The sequence below is a fragment of the Fukomys damarensis genome, unplaced genomic scaffold, assembly GCF_012274545.1.
Source record: "Fukomys damarensis isolate Sample0158 unplaced genomic scaffold, DMR_v1.0_HiC HiC_scaffold_37, whole genome shotgun sequence".
NCBI classification, from domain to species: Eukaryota; Metazoa; Chordata; class Mammalia; order Rodentia; family Bathyergidae; genus Fukomys; species Fukomys damarensis.
In genome coordinates, this window is record NW_022900949.1 from 35,517,833 (window position 1) to 35,531,350 (window position 13,518).

Sequence of the window (13,518 nt, forward strand, 5' to 3'; positions counted from 1 at the left end):
GGAAGGCCCGGCCAGGACCGCGTGCGCCCGGCTCCGTCCAGGTCCCAGCTCTCGCTTCTCCGCGAAGCCACGGCTCAGTGGCCAGCGACATCCAAGTCGAAAGGCGCACAGAAACGAAGGGGGGAGCGGGTCTTTGGCTCCGAAGCGAAGAACAATACGACCCGCTGATCTACCTTCCGGGGTGGCGACAGTGGCTGGGGTCCCATAGCCCGGGCCGGTACGGAGCCTCCAGGCACAGGGTACAGCAGACTTAGCTGACCAGAAGCACGGGGAAATGGCCCGAAGCACAGCAGGAGCTGCCCCAGCTTCCTGGGCTGTCACCCCGGAAGAGGACCCGGGACCTGTAGAGATGGGGCCCTGCAAACAGCCAACCCCGTCTCTCAGTGACCCCGCTGTGGCTCAGGGCAACCCGAGCGAGAGCGATGGTCTTGGCCCAGAGCGGTCTCCTCTCGGGGAACAGAATGTGCGGGTGTCGGCGGCTGGGGCACGCGGGACTTCTCGCGCACACATACTGTGAAGCGAGCTTGTCCTGAGTCTCATTGCCTCAGACAGACGCAGCGAGTCCCATCCCAAGTCGCCCTGTCTTCCCCCTTTGCAGCCCTGGCCAGGCCTGTACACCAGAGGGGAGCCGGGAGGATCCTGTTAGAGCCGGGGGTGGGCTCTCCCGTGGGGAGTCCTTTCTCCGAGCAGATGAAAATGTTGCAGACTGTGGTCCCCATCTAGGAAGTTTTTCAGTTTAGATTTCACCCAAGGGAAGTGGGTTCCTTCCTCTGTCCTTTTTCAGGCCCTGCTTCCTGTGTGCCAAAAGCAAGTGAGAAACAGCCTATTTGAAAAGCAGTGTGTTTCCTGGTCAGCTAAACAGGACCAGCTTCAACAAGACCTCAGATGCCAGCTGTCTAACCGCGCCTAGAAGGCCACAGCTGTACTCCCTGCTCCAGACTCTGGGAAGGGGCTCCAGGACCCTGGATCTCCAAGACTGTAGCAGGGGGACTTTTTTGCCCTCCGTAGTGGGGTGGCTGTTGCTGTAACAGTGTTGTACGGACAGAACTGAAGAAAAGAAAGTTACAAGTGGAAGAATACTATCCCTTTGGGGCACGGGGACTCCTAAACACCTGCCAGTTCTGAGCCAGAGGGAAAAGGGGAATTGGGGTGGGGACCTGTTTAATTATAGCTTTGGCCAATAGGTTGGGAGGAAGTGAACACACACACACACACACACACACACCCTGCCCAGGCCAGGCCCACCTGCAGCAGGTTCCATGCCGACCTTTGGACCATGCACCCCCTCAGGGACCATCACCACCGAGAGCTTCTGAAGATGGGTCCCCATTCTGCTTCCACAGCCTTCAGGCCTGGAGAAGAGCTGGACAGAGTGTGCGGGTGGCGCAGAGAAAAGCTGCCCATCTTCCTCAGAGAGGAGTAAGGACCCCAGTTAGAGCACATGGGTGTTGGTTGTATCAGTTTACATTATCCCAAATTTCTGTCCCCTCAGATCGCCCTGATTTCTGGAAATCTCAGATCATCCAATGGGGTCCATGAAAAAGATGCAGTGGGTGTTTTAAAGTGCTTCAAGTCTTCCTGTTCTGATGTGTTGCTTTGTGTGTAATTACAACCCATGTGTCTTCCAGAGTGTCACACACTACATAATGATTTTGCTGAAATTTTATTTTAGAGTAACTGCACTGTGAGCTGATAAATGAATGTATTAAAATACCTTTACTTGGCCTTCCATTTCACCCAAGGAAAATCTTGGATTGAACTCACTCATTTGTTACTTAGGCTGTTGCATACTTATTTTTACAGCCATTTGTCAGATGTTTATATACACAATGAGATGTAGAAGAGACTCCGGAGAGCCTGGAAACCAGTTTCTCCTTGCAGGTAGGCAGAGAGTTGCAGTCAAGGTCTGTTCTTATCTTTAAACCTTCCAGAGAGTGTGCCAAGTTCTGGCTGGGAGTGCACGTGAATCCGTGAACAAGCCACATTCCCACCTGCCCAATGTGCAGGCTCTGGATGCTATCCCGGGGTACTGCAGCCAACAGGCAGGACAGGGTCCTATATCCTCACAGACACACTGTGCCCCAGTTCCATTTTCCTAACAGGTAGTAAGGCTGTACAGCTCAATGCACAAGGTCACCCATGTGGCCTTTCTTATCTGTCCAAGGCATAGTCTTCTCTTGGGTAAAATAACACAGCACTGTACTGTTAGAAAGAAAGGGGGGAAAGTCCACCCAAGTTGTCACGGTCCTTCCAGGGATAGCATGGTCCCTGCTGACACAGTCACCTCACAGTCACCTCAAGAGTGCTAACAGGGGAATGGAGGCTTGTAGACATCCAGCATCTATCTGCTTCTGCCTTTTTAACTTTTTTTTTTTTCAGCTATACTGGGGATTGAACTTAGGTTCTTGTGTTTGCTGTATCACTGAGCATTTTAACCAGGTTTGGTTCCTCCTCCCAAGTAGCTGAGATTACAGGCTTGTGAAAATGCTCTTGCTGCCTGCTTCTGTCTACTGGAGGCTAATGACAATGCACTGGTTCCATATTTGCCTTTCCAGCCTGCTTTTTCTTTGCAGTATTTGTCTTTCAGAATGCCTAGCCACGCACTGGAGTTGCTTCTTACTCAAGAGGTAAGCACACACAAGCCTTCAGCTGACTTTGCTGTCTGCACTGTTTCTATGGTCCCCTGACTCCTCTCTGCTTCAGCTAAGATGGAAGGAGCTTGTAAAAGTAGAGAGATGGACCAAGAGGAGAGCGTTCTCTGCTCAGGACTTCTGCTGACCAGCATTGCCATGCTCGGGGCACAAGGGCCAGCTTCTACCAGAGTGAGACTCCTGACTTCTCAGGATCTTTCTTTGTTCTTCTGGAGTTTGCTGCCTCCCTCCCTTCATCCCAAGGTGCACCCGCCACCCACTCTCTTTCTCTCCTGCCTTCTCACCCCTGGAGTCCCAAACTCAGTTCCCAAAGGAGGAAAGGTACAGGGGAGGCAAATTCCCAGCCATCCTAACTTAAAACTCAGGGTCCCTTCTCCCTTTGTGCTTTTGAAAAAAAAGAGTTTGTTTAACACCTCACTGGGCAAAGGAAAGTCATAGGAAGAAAAATACTACTGGTCTCTGAAGCCAAATCTGCTCCTTTCCATTCTGAGATTTCTTTCCTGGGTAGTCTAAGTTATAACATGTGGAGCCAAAATGCCAGCACAGCCTTAGGGCACTACAGGACGTTGCCATCACTGCATACAGTATGAGCCACTTTATATTTTAGAAGGCCCTTTTTCACTTAAGTTTCAGAATACTGTGAGGCAACTCCTATTGTTAATATAGTTGTGGGAGAGATGGAAGCTTGCTGAAGTTAAAGGACTTGAGTGGGATCAAGTTACCAGCAAGAAATAGAAGCCTCCACTGTCCAACTCAGATCTGGTTGCTCTGCCTGGTTAACCAGTGCTTCTTGTCACACCTCAAAGTGTCATTCTGGTGATGTTTTCAAATAACCTTAACTATGAAAGATGCTTTCCTTGAGTCCTTACCTTCAATGTGCCATTCTTTATCAGAAGAACAAAGATAAGCCCATTAGTAACTTAGTTATCTATGCTGTGTAACAAATTACTCCAAAAGTTAATGGCTTAGAACAATAAATGTTTGTTATCTCCTGCACTGGCTGCAGTTGTGAATCCTGGAGGCGCAGGTGGGTGACTCTGCTGCAATCCTATGAGGGCCTGCTGAGTGGAGGCTGTGCGGACTCATGGACTCAGAAGGAGGAAAACAGGCAGCAACCTTCCTTCTGAGCCAGTGACCCAGCAGGGAGGATGAAGATGACAGCCACACTCTTCATCAGAAGCCAGTCACTAAATACAGCCCACACCTTTGCAGGAGGATTTGGCCAGTCTCTTCTCTTCTTTTCTTCTCTTCTTCTTCCTCTTCCTCTTCCTCTTCCTCTTCCTCTTCCTCTTCCTCTTCCTCTTCTTCTTCTTCTTCTTCTTCTTCTTCTTCCTCTCTCTCTCTCTTCCTTGTCCTTTTTTCTCCCTCCCTCCCTTTCCTTCATTTATTTTTTGTCTTTGCCTTTTGAGACAGGCCCTGCTAAGTTGCCCAAGCTGGCTTCAAACTTGCAACCCTCCTGCCGCAGCTTCCTGCATAGCTGAGATTATAGGTGTGTACCAATATCCTAGAATACTTGGAAATACTTTAAAACCAGCTCAGGCAGTTAGGCTGTAAGTTTCAAAACAGCCTATATAAAAGCTCTCACTGCTTTCCTCTCCACTTTCGCTTTCTTTGCCTTCTCCTTTGTTGAGTTGCTGTCCTGGAGCAGACAGTAGGACCAGAGTGAAAGCAACCTTTAAAAACATGGCCTTTCTCTCATTCCTCCTGCTGTGGCTGGTGATGAGGACTTTCCTGGCTTGCTGTGTGCCAGGCACAGCTCTAAGACCTTACATAGATGACCTTGCTTCATGGTCCCAACAGTGCTAGGGAGTAGGTGCCATTACCTGCCCATTTCACAGATAAGAAGACAGAGGCACAGAGCACTCATGACCCTTAACCCTAACAGTGACAAGAGAGCCTGTAAAGGATGTAGCTGTGACGGAGGCCCAACTCCTGCTCTCAGTAGTCATCTGATCTGATTTCAGCAAAAATAATGGGCTTCTCAGACCCTCTCGCTCCTTTGAGACCATTAGATTTTGGGGGAAAAATGTGACACATCCTTGCAGATCAATGAATAGCACAAGGAGGGAAGAAAAATTATGAAGGGAAAACAAAATTTACAAAATAATTTTGTAAGAGCTGAGCCATAGCTTCAAAAGCAAGGAGCAAAGCTGCAAATGATGTCTGCAGATGGGACCACAAACTATGGACCCAGGTATGGTCTCAGAGCAGAGGGGTGAAAACGCATCCAATGCCTTTGCTTGGAAATGATAGACTGCATGGTAACATGCGAGATAGTGGATTCTCAGCAACCTTGACTTTCTTGTGGTTGGTTCAGGAACATTTGACCCAAGTAGCTTACCGATCATTTGTAATTTTTCACAGCTCGTGTATGTCGCAAAATAAAACTGTGTATTATGGAGAAGAAAGGAAATGTGCACTGGTGTCCTTTCTAAATTTGACGCATCTGCCAAATAACTAGACTGATTAGGCCTCAACATTTATTTTGCCTACCTGAAGGTAGACAGAAGCCGCAATATTATAGAGGTAACAGAACTCTTTCATAAAAAATAATGTGCACCAATTGAAATTGCATAGCACAAACTCTTTCCCTACAAAGAGGAAGGGATCCTTCTTTGAATGCATCATTGTCCAAACCAGCCCTTATTATTCAAAGTGTCCGGGGAATAGAAGCCCTCGAGTTGGGCCTCTGCTTCAGCCTTCTGGCCAGGCACCAGTAGGCAAGAACCACCACAGAGCTATCTCGCTCACTGCCATAAGTCTTCACGTGTGCTCTCCAGTAGAAATGCCAGCTCCGGGGCCTTGGAATAAATGATGCACACGGAAACATCCCAGCTGTAGCGCCGGCTGTTGGAAGAGGAAGGCCAGAGAGAGTGAACTCGCTCTCAGACAAAATGTCCTGTCTGTGAGAAACTCCAGACCCACCTAGGCGACACCAACACCCAAAGCAGAATTTCAGGAAAATCCTCCACCCCATCACCCCTCTCCTGGGACTTTCCATTAACAAAGGAAGGGAGCAGATTACTGTGCCTTTTAGCACACACTGAAGGGGACTCCGTGACGCAGGACAAACGAATGGCTCCCTGAAGTTGCAATCTAAAAGCTGCAGAGCAGAACACACACTTTGCTGTCAAAAAAAAGGGAATGCGCTGAAAAACTGGCTTATTTTTTAAAGTTCTACTGAGGAGGGAGCAGAAGCACGTTTGCACATATTTGTGTGCGCAGTAAGAGGGAGGAAATTTAGGGCTGACTAAGCTCCTCCAATTAGCCTAAAATAGAGTTTATAAATGGAATCTGTTGCTTACCTCCACTGTTATTACACAATCCTATTGTCTGTGATTAACAAAGGAGCCACTGTCCCTTTAAGCCATTCAGTGCTAGGAGTCCCCAAGTGGAATTTCACCTCTAGAGTGTGTATGTGTGTATGTGTGTGTGTGTGTGTGTGTGTGTGTGTCTCACTCCAACCATACATTGTGGAGCTCCCCAAGTTGAGGCTAGCTTAATACCACATTCATTTGCATGATGTTAGACTCCAAAAGCTTGCAAATGTGCCCTGGGTGTCTGTTTCCTGGTCCAGTATTTCTGAGAAGAGACACCTCCAGGATGGTCTGCGCGCCCAGCAAGAGGGCTCCCCAGAGTGATTCCCTTGGCCCCTCCTCCCACCGCCCTCAAGCGGGGAAGAGGAAAAGTGAAGTAAACTGGTCAACAGCTTGGAAAGATGCTCTGGGACTGGGTTCAGGGAGGGGCAAGGAGCACTGAGTTACAGAATCCTGGGTGTGCCAAGGGGAAAATTAGTCACCAAGTAGCAGAACCGAGTTTGGATTTAGGGGAACAGGGAGCAGCCAGGGCCTGTGCTATGTCCAGGGCCTCCCCTCCTCTCCACATCCCTCAGGAAGCCTCAGTGATGTTTCCTTTTTAGGGAAAGAAAACACACAGAACAAAAGTATAAAAGCTATCCACACACATACAGACCCTTGTTTTTCCCCTTTTGTCTTTCGCTATTGACACTTTGGTTGCCTGTGAGCATTTTAAAAAGCAGTGGTCTGTCAAGCCTTATGTTGTGACTTTGCTGTTTTTAAACTGTAACCCCTTTGGCTGTGATGGGTGCTGATGGTTGTTAATGTCATAAAATGTTTGGGCCAAAATGAGAAATATTCTTACCCTCCATCCTTAGTGTTGCCGAGTATGACCTGGCTTCCCCATCCTAACTCTTACAAAAAACTTCCCTGCTACACAGAATTAGAAGGAAACCAAACCAACCAAAATAAAGGGAATTCGGAGAGTTGTCATCCACCGACTTACCCACTTGTCCCCCACTCCCAGCTTTAGGGGCCAGTTGCAACTGGTGACCAGCTGGCACCCTGGATAGAGGGAAATGAGCTGGAAAGCTCCAGCCGCCGCTGCAGTCGAGTGGAAAAGGAGGAGCAGTGCCAGGGCAGCCCAGCCCCAGCCTACCTCTGAGTGCAGAGCACCCTGGGCTGGCAAGCTGCAGGCCCTGCCAGCCTAGCACGTTCGCCCACGGCAGAGTCCAGGTCTCTGCTTGCAGTCCTCTCTGGTGCTCACACTTAAGGGCAGTGAGCTCACAGCAAATGCTTTGTAAAGGACTGTGGAAGGTGACTTTCCACTCTTCCAACTCAGAATAAGAGCCATCAACTGCCCACCCAGCTACTTATTGAAAAACCTTCAATCTTCATTTCTAGTTTTCTGGGACTAATAACTACTGTCTCACTGCTGCTTTGGCTGCTAAATACTACTCTTGCAGTAACACATTTCTAATCATGCTGTGGGTTCTTGTTTTCTTAGGAAGAATGAATAAAGTTGCTTGGCTTTTCAGGGCAGAAGAGGACTGGGTTAGGGTTTAAAATATTAAATACAAAAAAGATTTTTATTTGTTGCAGTTAAGTGGAGTTGCAGGATGACAGGCTTCTTCCCTGTCTTGTTCTCTCTCATAACAGCAAAAAAAGAAAGCCAACAGAAAGGAAAGAGGGAGGAAAGAAAGAATGAGGGAAAGAAAGAGAAAGAGAAGAAAGGAGGGAGAGGGAGACAGGGAATGGTTTATGGCAGAATTGAAACCACACCACCCGGTAGTCTTCTTTGGGTTAGTCACTATGCTACTGGTGCTAAGATGGACCTGCAGAAGAGTCTGAAACTTGTTGAGGACTTTGCAAAACAGAGAACAGAAAGAAGACAGATTTGCATTCTTCCTTTCTACCAAACCATGTAATTGGGGATGTATTCTATGAGAGTTTCCTTCAGCTGATTTCATTTTATTGAATTTGTGAAAAGTTGTTTTCATCTTAAAAAAAAAAAAATCTGGGTAGCAAAACAGACTCTCACTTCCCGTGCCTAACATTGGCCTGAAGAATCTACTGAATCCTATTGATTTTTCTCTCTTGGAACACAAGCTCATTAACCTGCCACACTGAGGGTATAACGATATTTCACTGAGCCTGTGACTGTCTGAAAACAAAAAGATCCCAGGACTGCAGTGTTACAGCCCTCTCGCTGGGATTCCCAAATATTTTTTCCACCAATTCTGCTGGGAAAGCTACACTTTTGCTTCCTTAACAATAAAGGCTTTCTGGTCTACTAAAAGAAGCTTTCTTTAAATGAACCCTTCTTCCTTGAAAGGTTTAGGAAGGTTCCTATCTTGCCACAAATTTCTGCAGCCTTCTGGGTTGCTAGCATCAGTTGAGAATGCTAGCATCATCAGTTGGGCTGAGCCGCTCCTGGCCTGCTCCGGGCGGGCTGATTGAAGTAGTGGCTGGCTGTGGAGCTGGCTTGGATATATGGAAATGAGCTTCCCAAATTCCCTAAGGACTTCCTTGCAAGGAAAAAGCGATCAGGAAAAAATTAGAGGACACAGACATCAGAAGCAGCAGCCCTTGGATGGGTCTCTCAGAGGAGCGCTAGGAGTACAGCCACATTTCTTTTTTCTCCCCCATCCAGGAGAATGAGAGATCTGACCCCACTCTTCCAAAATGGAAAGAAAAATAAAATAAAATAAAATAAAACAGCTGTTTCACCCAAGAAACCAATATAGCTTTTTTTGTGTGTGGTTTTCTTTTATTATTTGAGATCTCGGATGAGATCAGGTGATCTGTACCCTTTCACTCAAGGCAACAGACGTCTTCAAACTGTTTAATTTGATTTATCCTTTGAAACAGAAAGTGCATTACATTTAACTGGTCTTGCAAAGGGGATTTCTTCTCTTTACAAACCAAATTCCTTATATAAATTAATAAAGGTTAAAGATGCTAATATATCACCGTTATTAGCTTAAAAAAGAAAACAATTTACATACTCTATAGTATTCTTATGATACAAAACACTTCAAATTCAATTACAGCAACTAAATGGATTTTTATGTTCTCACCCGGAGCGGCTGTAACAATCCCCACCATCTACTTTAACACGCATTTTTATCAGAAAGGAGTTAAACACGAGCTATGTGGCCCCTCCCTCCCCAATCCTTTCTTTAAATCACTAATAAATAGCAACAAACGACTGTGCAATTTCAGAGGGGACCAGAGGGGCAGATGTGAGATTCCCCGGTTCCCACATCTTCTGCTTCGAGTCCTCAGGGCGGGGGCCCCGGGGGCAGGGGGTAGGGCGGAACCAGGAGGCAAAAAGGGAAACTGAGGCTCAGCAACTCCAAACGGAGAGGAGCGAATGGAGGGGGTTGGGGACGGTAAGCACATTCCTGCAATTCCCGAATTAAATTTCAAATAAAAGGAAGTGGTCGTGTGGATAGGTCTTCGAAAGGAGGGCTTGGAAGGAAGGAGATCCATCTTTTTATACCAAATTCCAAAAAAGCATTTTACATTTTAAATATTCACAATAAAGTAACTTCTAGTCAGTGTGACTCACGATTTATTTACAGGGCCTTCAACAGGTCGCTCTAGTCGCACAGCAGCGAGCTGGGGCAACGTCCCTGTCCCATCGGGGGGTTGCACGCGTGGCTCGAGGGCCCCCCCGCCGTGGGGTTCTCCCTTCCCCGCAGGGGACGGAGAGCCGGGCGCTCGCGGACGCGTGTGGGGACCCCGGCTGCGTCCTTACAGCAGTGCACCGCGTGGCCGCGGCCTCCTGGTCCACCCCGAGTCTCGCTCCGGTCCCCTCCTCCCGCCACACTTCTGGGTTAGAAAAATAGATATGTACATCTGCGCAGCCCGGTCCGCGCTCAGGACGCGCCCTCGGCCTCGGACGCGTGCAGCAGGAGCCCGCCGCCCGGCTTGTGCTTCTTCAGCAGCTGCGTGATCTTCTCGTCGTCGGAGTTGGGGTCCAGGGGCTTGTTATAGTCGTCGTCCTCCTCCTCGTTCTCCGAGGCGCCCTTGAGCCGCTCGGTCTCCGAGTCCTGCTTCTTCTTGGCCGTGGCCATCTCGGCCGCGTGTTTCTTCCTCCACTTGGTCCTGCGGTTCTGGAACCAGACCTGCCGCGACAGCGGGACGCCGTGAGCGACGGTGTGGCCGGACCCTGCGTCCCCTTGGCCCCCGCCCTCCTTCATCACCTCCAGGGCCGGGCCTCGAAATCCCCTGCACCCGGGTCCCCCGAGAGGTACCGGCCCCGAGGGGCTGCCGCCGTTGCCATGGCGATAGTAACACAAGACTAGGAGGCCGTCAGAGTGACTTCCCAGAAGAGAAGAAAAGCAAAACTTAGAAGCTTAAAATGAGTTTCTTATAAAAAAAAAAAAGTGTTCCCTTTCCCTTTCCCTTTTCTGCTTTCTGGTGTAAAAAGCTGTCCATTCGCAAAACTTCTCCATAGTGCCTGTGATTTTATCCCTTGTTTGCTTTCACAGACGAAAGAATTTCAAACAACCTAAAGTGTACTAGTTTTTCAGTGTCACTAGTGGGAAAAGGCACATTTGCCTAATTAACTCTGTTCTCCTCACTTTCGCACATGGATTGTTTCACTGATTTGAAGCCAGAATGTACACAATGACGTAGGTAAATCCCCTTGTTCCCATTACACTTAAAACGTATGATGTAGTTTTTCACTAAAATACAAACTTCAAATCACTCACACTAACCAATACAAACGCATGAAAATGTGTAATAGTTTCTCCCAAATATCACAGTCCTTTGACTGGATCACTTTTTCTTTCCTCTTCAGCCCTTAAAGATTTTCATAAAAACTAGGCAAAGTGAAGGCTAGAATTATCAGTTATTTTTTAAAAGTGACTTTTTTGCCAATTACATAGCTCTCTATTTCGTGCCAATTCTTTCAAGAGTTATTTTAATATTTACTGCTTCTGCCTAAGATGTTCACTTAATATAGAAAAACTTTTAAGCCCGTTCATGTTTGGCACGTGTCTGATACACTTATTTTAAAGTTTCATTAATGAGCAACCAGTTTTCCAAAGACATTGAATTATTCTATTTTTATGCTTCTGCTCTGCTATGTATTTTATCTAGAGAATCAGAATAATCAAGAAAGATATTTTGATCTTTATATGGCTATAATAATTCAGGTCTAGCCATGCAGACATATTTATGGTGACAAATGAAGACCTCCAGATTACCATGATAGGCTTTATACCAGCCCACTGCAAAAGTAATTTTAAATGTGATGATATTCTAATGGCTACATGTAAAATCACTCCTGAAATGTTTTTTATGATGCTTGTCCAGGGGAAAATACCCTATAACCAGTACACATGGTCAATGTTATTCCTGCTTGATTTAAAGAGCAACAATATAACTAATGAAAACAGACATAAGCCCCAAAGAAACAAAACTGAAAAAAGGGGGGAGGGGACAAAATAGAATGCTGAAAATACAGGAAATCATCAGGATGATTTACCCAACTGGCTCAATTCCTTTACTTTTTTTTAGAGAAAGATTTCTAAAATTCAATTCTCTAGAAATACACTGTACAACTCAATTATAAAGTGACACTTTAATTACAAAGTGTCATAAACTGAAATATCTTAAATCTGTTTATAAACTTTTAAAAATAGAATTTAATTTTATGGTGCAGTAATAATTTTGTCAACTCCTTTGGAAAGCTACTCTTCCAAAGTGACTGCCTTCTCTAAATTAAAAGCAGGTTCACTTATGCTAAGTGTTAGATCCTGTGGGTCTACTTTTTAATCTGCAAGTTAATACAGAAGCACTAGAAAGCTGATCTGTTAGGAAATTATAAACTACTGAACCGTGAATTAGCAAACAAAAGTCTGAAGGTCTTATAAATAGAAAGAAAAGCTATCTAAGTAGCTTGATCTATTCTCTGGGCCATTGCAGTAATGCTTTTATTCTGTAATGATGACCGAGTTTCCCTAGCGATCTAGATTAACCTAATTTGAAAGGCTGGACCTTGATTTCTTTTGTTCAAGAACGGTTTGCCTTCCAGCAAGACCCCCAGCGCCTTAGCAGCGGCTCTCAACTCCCCCCTGCCTCCTCGGGCCCTCCCTCGGGCGCTGCGAGTCGGTCTGAGCCCGCGCGCCTCGCGGCTCCAGAGGCGCTCTCACCTTGACCTGACTCTCAGTCATGCCCAGCGAATAGGCCAAGCGCGCTCTCTCGGGCCCCGCCAAGTACTTCGTTTGCTCAAAAGTCTTCTCCAGGGCGAAGATCTGCTGGCCGGAGAACGTGGGTCTCGTGTGTTTTCTCTTTCCGTCTTTGTCCAACAAGATAGATCCTTGATCTGTGAGAACCGACAACAAGGAAGTGAGACAGGAAACAACAGTAAGGCTACAGGCGGCCTCACTGTGGAGGGGGGAAAATGAATTTAAAACATCGTTTTGGTGGGAAAAGAAGGCGGCGGCATTCGTGCAGCCCGCCTCACGGCGCGTCTCCCTCTGCCGCCTCAAGGCCACCTGTTTCCTAAAGGCCGCTGTGTTGAGCGAAGCAGCGGACATCCTCTGGCCCACGCCGGTGACCTGCAGCCGAGGAACCCACGCTAACCTCTGCGGCGGGAGGACCCGCCCGCACCTTAAAGAAGGAGGGTGGGGGGCACTGTCGCCGCCGGCGCTGCGCAGGCCCTCCAGCCGCTCGGCGTGACGACAACTACTTTTACTTTTTTGTTCTCCTCCTTGAACCCTTCCCTAACCTGTGTCCGGGCAACAAAGGGCTCCTTGTTTTTGCACACTGAGAGGTAAATCGCCTCGAGTTGTTCGCCGCTGCGGCCGAGGGGGAGGAAGAGGGGGCGTTGCCTTTGTTGGAGGCCAGCGCAGATACAATAGCGTCTCCGGGACACCCGCCGGTCCCCGCCGGGTCCCCGAGGGAGCCTCCGCTCGCCTCCCGTGACTTCTGCAGTCACCGCGGCTCAGCACCCCCACCCCACCCCAAGAGGGCCAGAGAGAGACTTGGGCAAACTTCAGCCGTCGGTCGAAATCGAGTAAGAGCGCGAGAAAAGGGCCGCAGACTTGGTCCCGGCACCACCCGGAAGGCTGGGAACCTCGAGGCGCCGCGGACACTCCCGAAGATCAGCGAGATCTTGGGGCGCCTCAGATGCTCGGGCAAGGTCGGGGCGGGAGGGCACCTTTTTCCTGGTCTGCGTCCCTTCACCTGCTCTTCCCCTAGCGCGGCCCGGTCTCCCCGGCCCGGGGGCCACTGGCCGGCTTCAAAAGGCCCCGGTGACTGAGTGCACTGGGGTGGAGGACAGGAAGGCGAAAAGGTGAGGTAGGACCCAGGGAAGAGACGCCTGTAAATTCCTGCAACTCGCCCGGGCTAGTTTCGCCGGTTTGCAGAGGGACGACGAGTCGGGCCGGCGAGGGCTCAGTTGGGCCCCGAAAAGCCAGGGAAGACGGAGGGACGCAGTGTCCTCTCCTCCTTGCCATCTCTCTAACCCGGGCCGAATCAACTGAGTGATCCCAAAACAGCAGGGCCTCGGCCGAGATGGACGAGAACAAGTATTCGGCCGGCAGGTGCCA

General features: G+C 48.4%; 1 protein-coding gene across 1 annotated transcript; it reads right to left on the reverse strand.

The window, feature by feature from the left end:
• Nucleotides 1-8,708: 8,708 nt before the first annotated feature.
• Nucleotides 8,709-13,144, reverse strand: Nkx6-1 (NK6 homeobox 1). Its single transcript, XM_033759569.1, has 3 exons — nucleotides 13,128-13,144; nucleotides 12,118-12,290; nucleotides 8,709-10,080 (listed from the first exon to the last, which is right to left on the reverse strand). The coding sequence occupies exons 2-3, from the start codon at nucleotides 12,136-12,138 to the stop codon at nucleotides 9,832-9,834; spliced, it is 270 nt and encodes an 89-aa protein (XP_033615460.1). The 5' UTR covers nucleotides 12,139-12,290; nucleotides 13,128-13,144; the 3' UTR covers nucleotides 8,709-9,831.
• Nucleotides 13,145-13,518: the final 374 nt, after the last annotated feature.

What these genes read in the sequence shown, in the direction of transcription:
- Nkx6-1 (XM_033759569.1), bottom strand. Translation starts at nt 12,138, where the DNA reads ATGACTGAGAGTCAGGTCAAG. An exon ending in TGACTGAGAGTCAGGTCAAG is followed by an intron (nt 10,081 to 12,117) that starts GTGAGAGCGCCT and finishes CTGTCGCGGCAG; the next exon opens with GTCTGGTTCCAGAACCGCAG.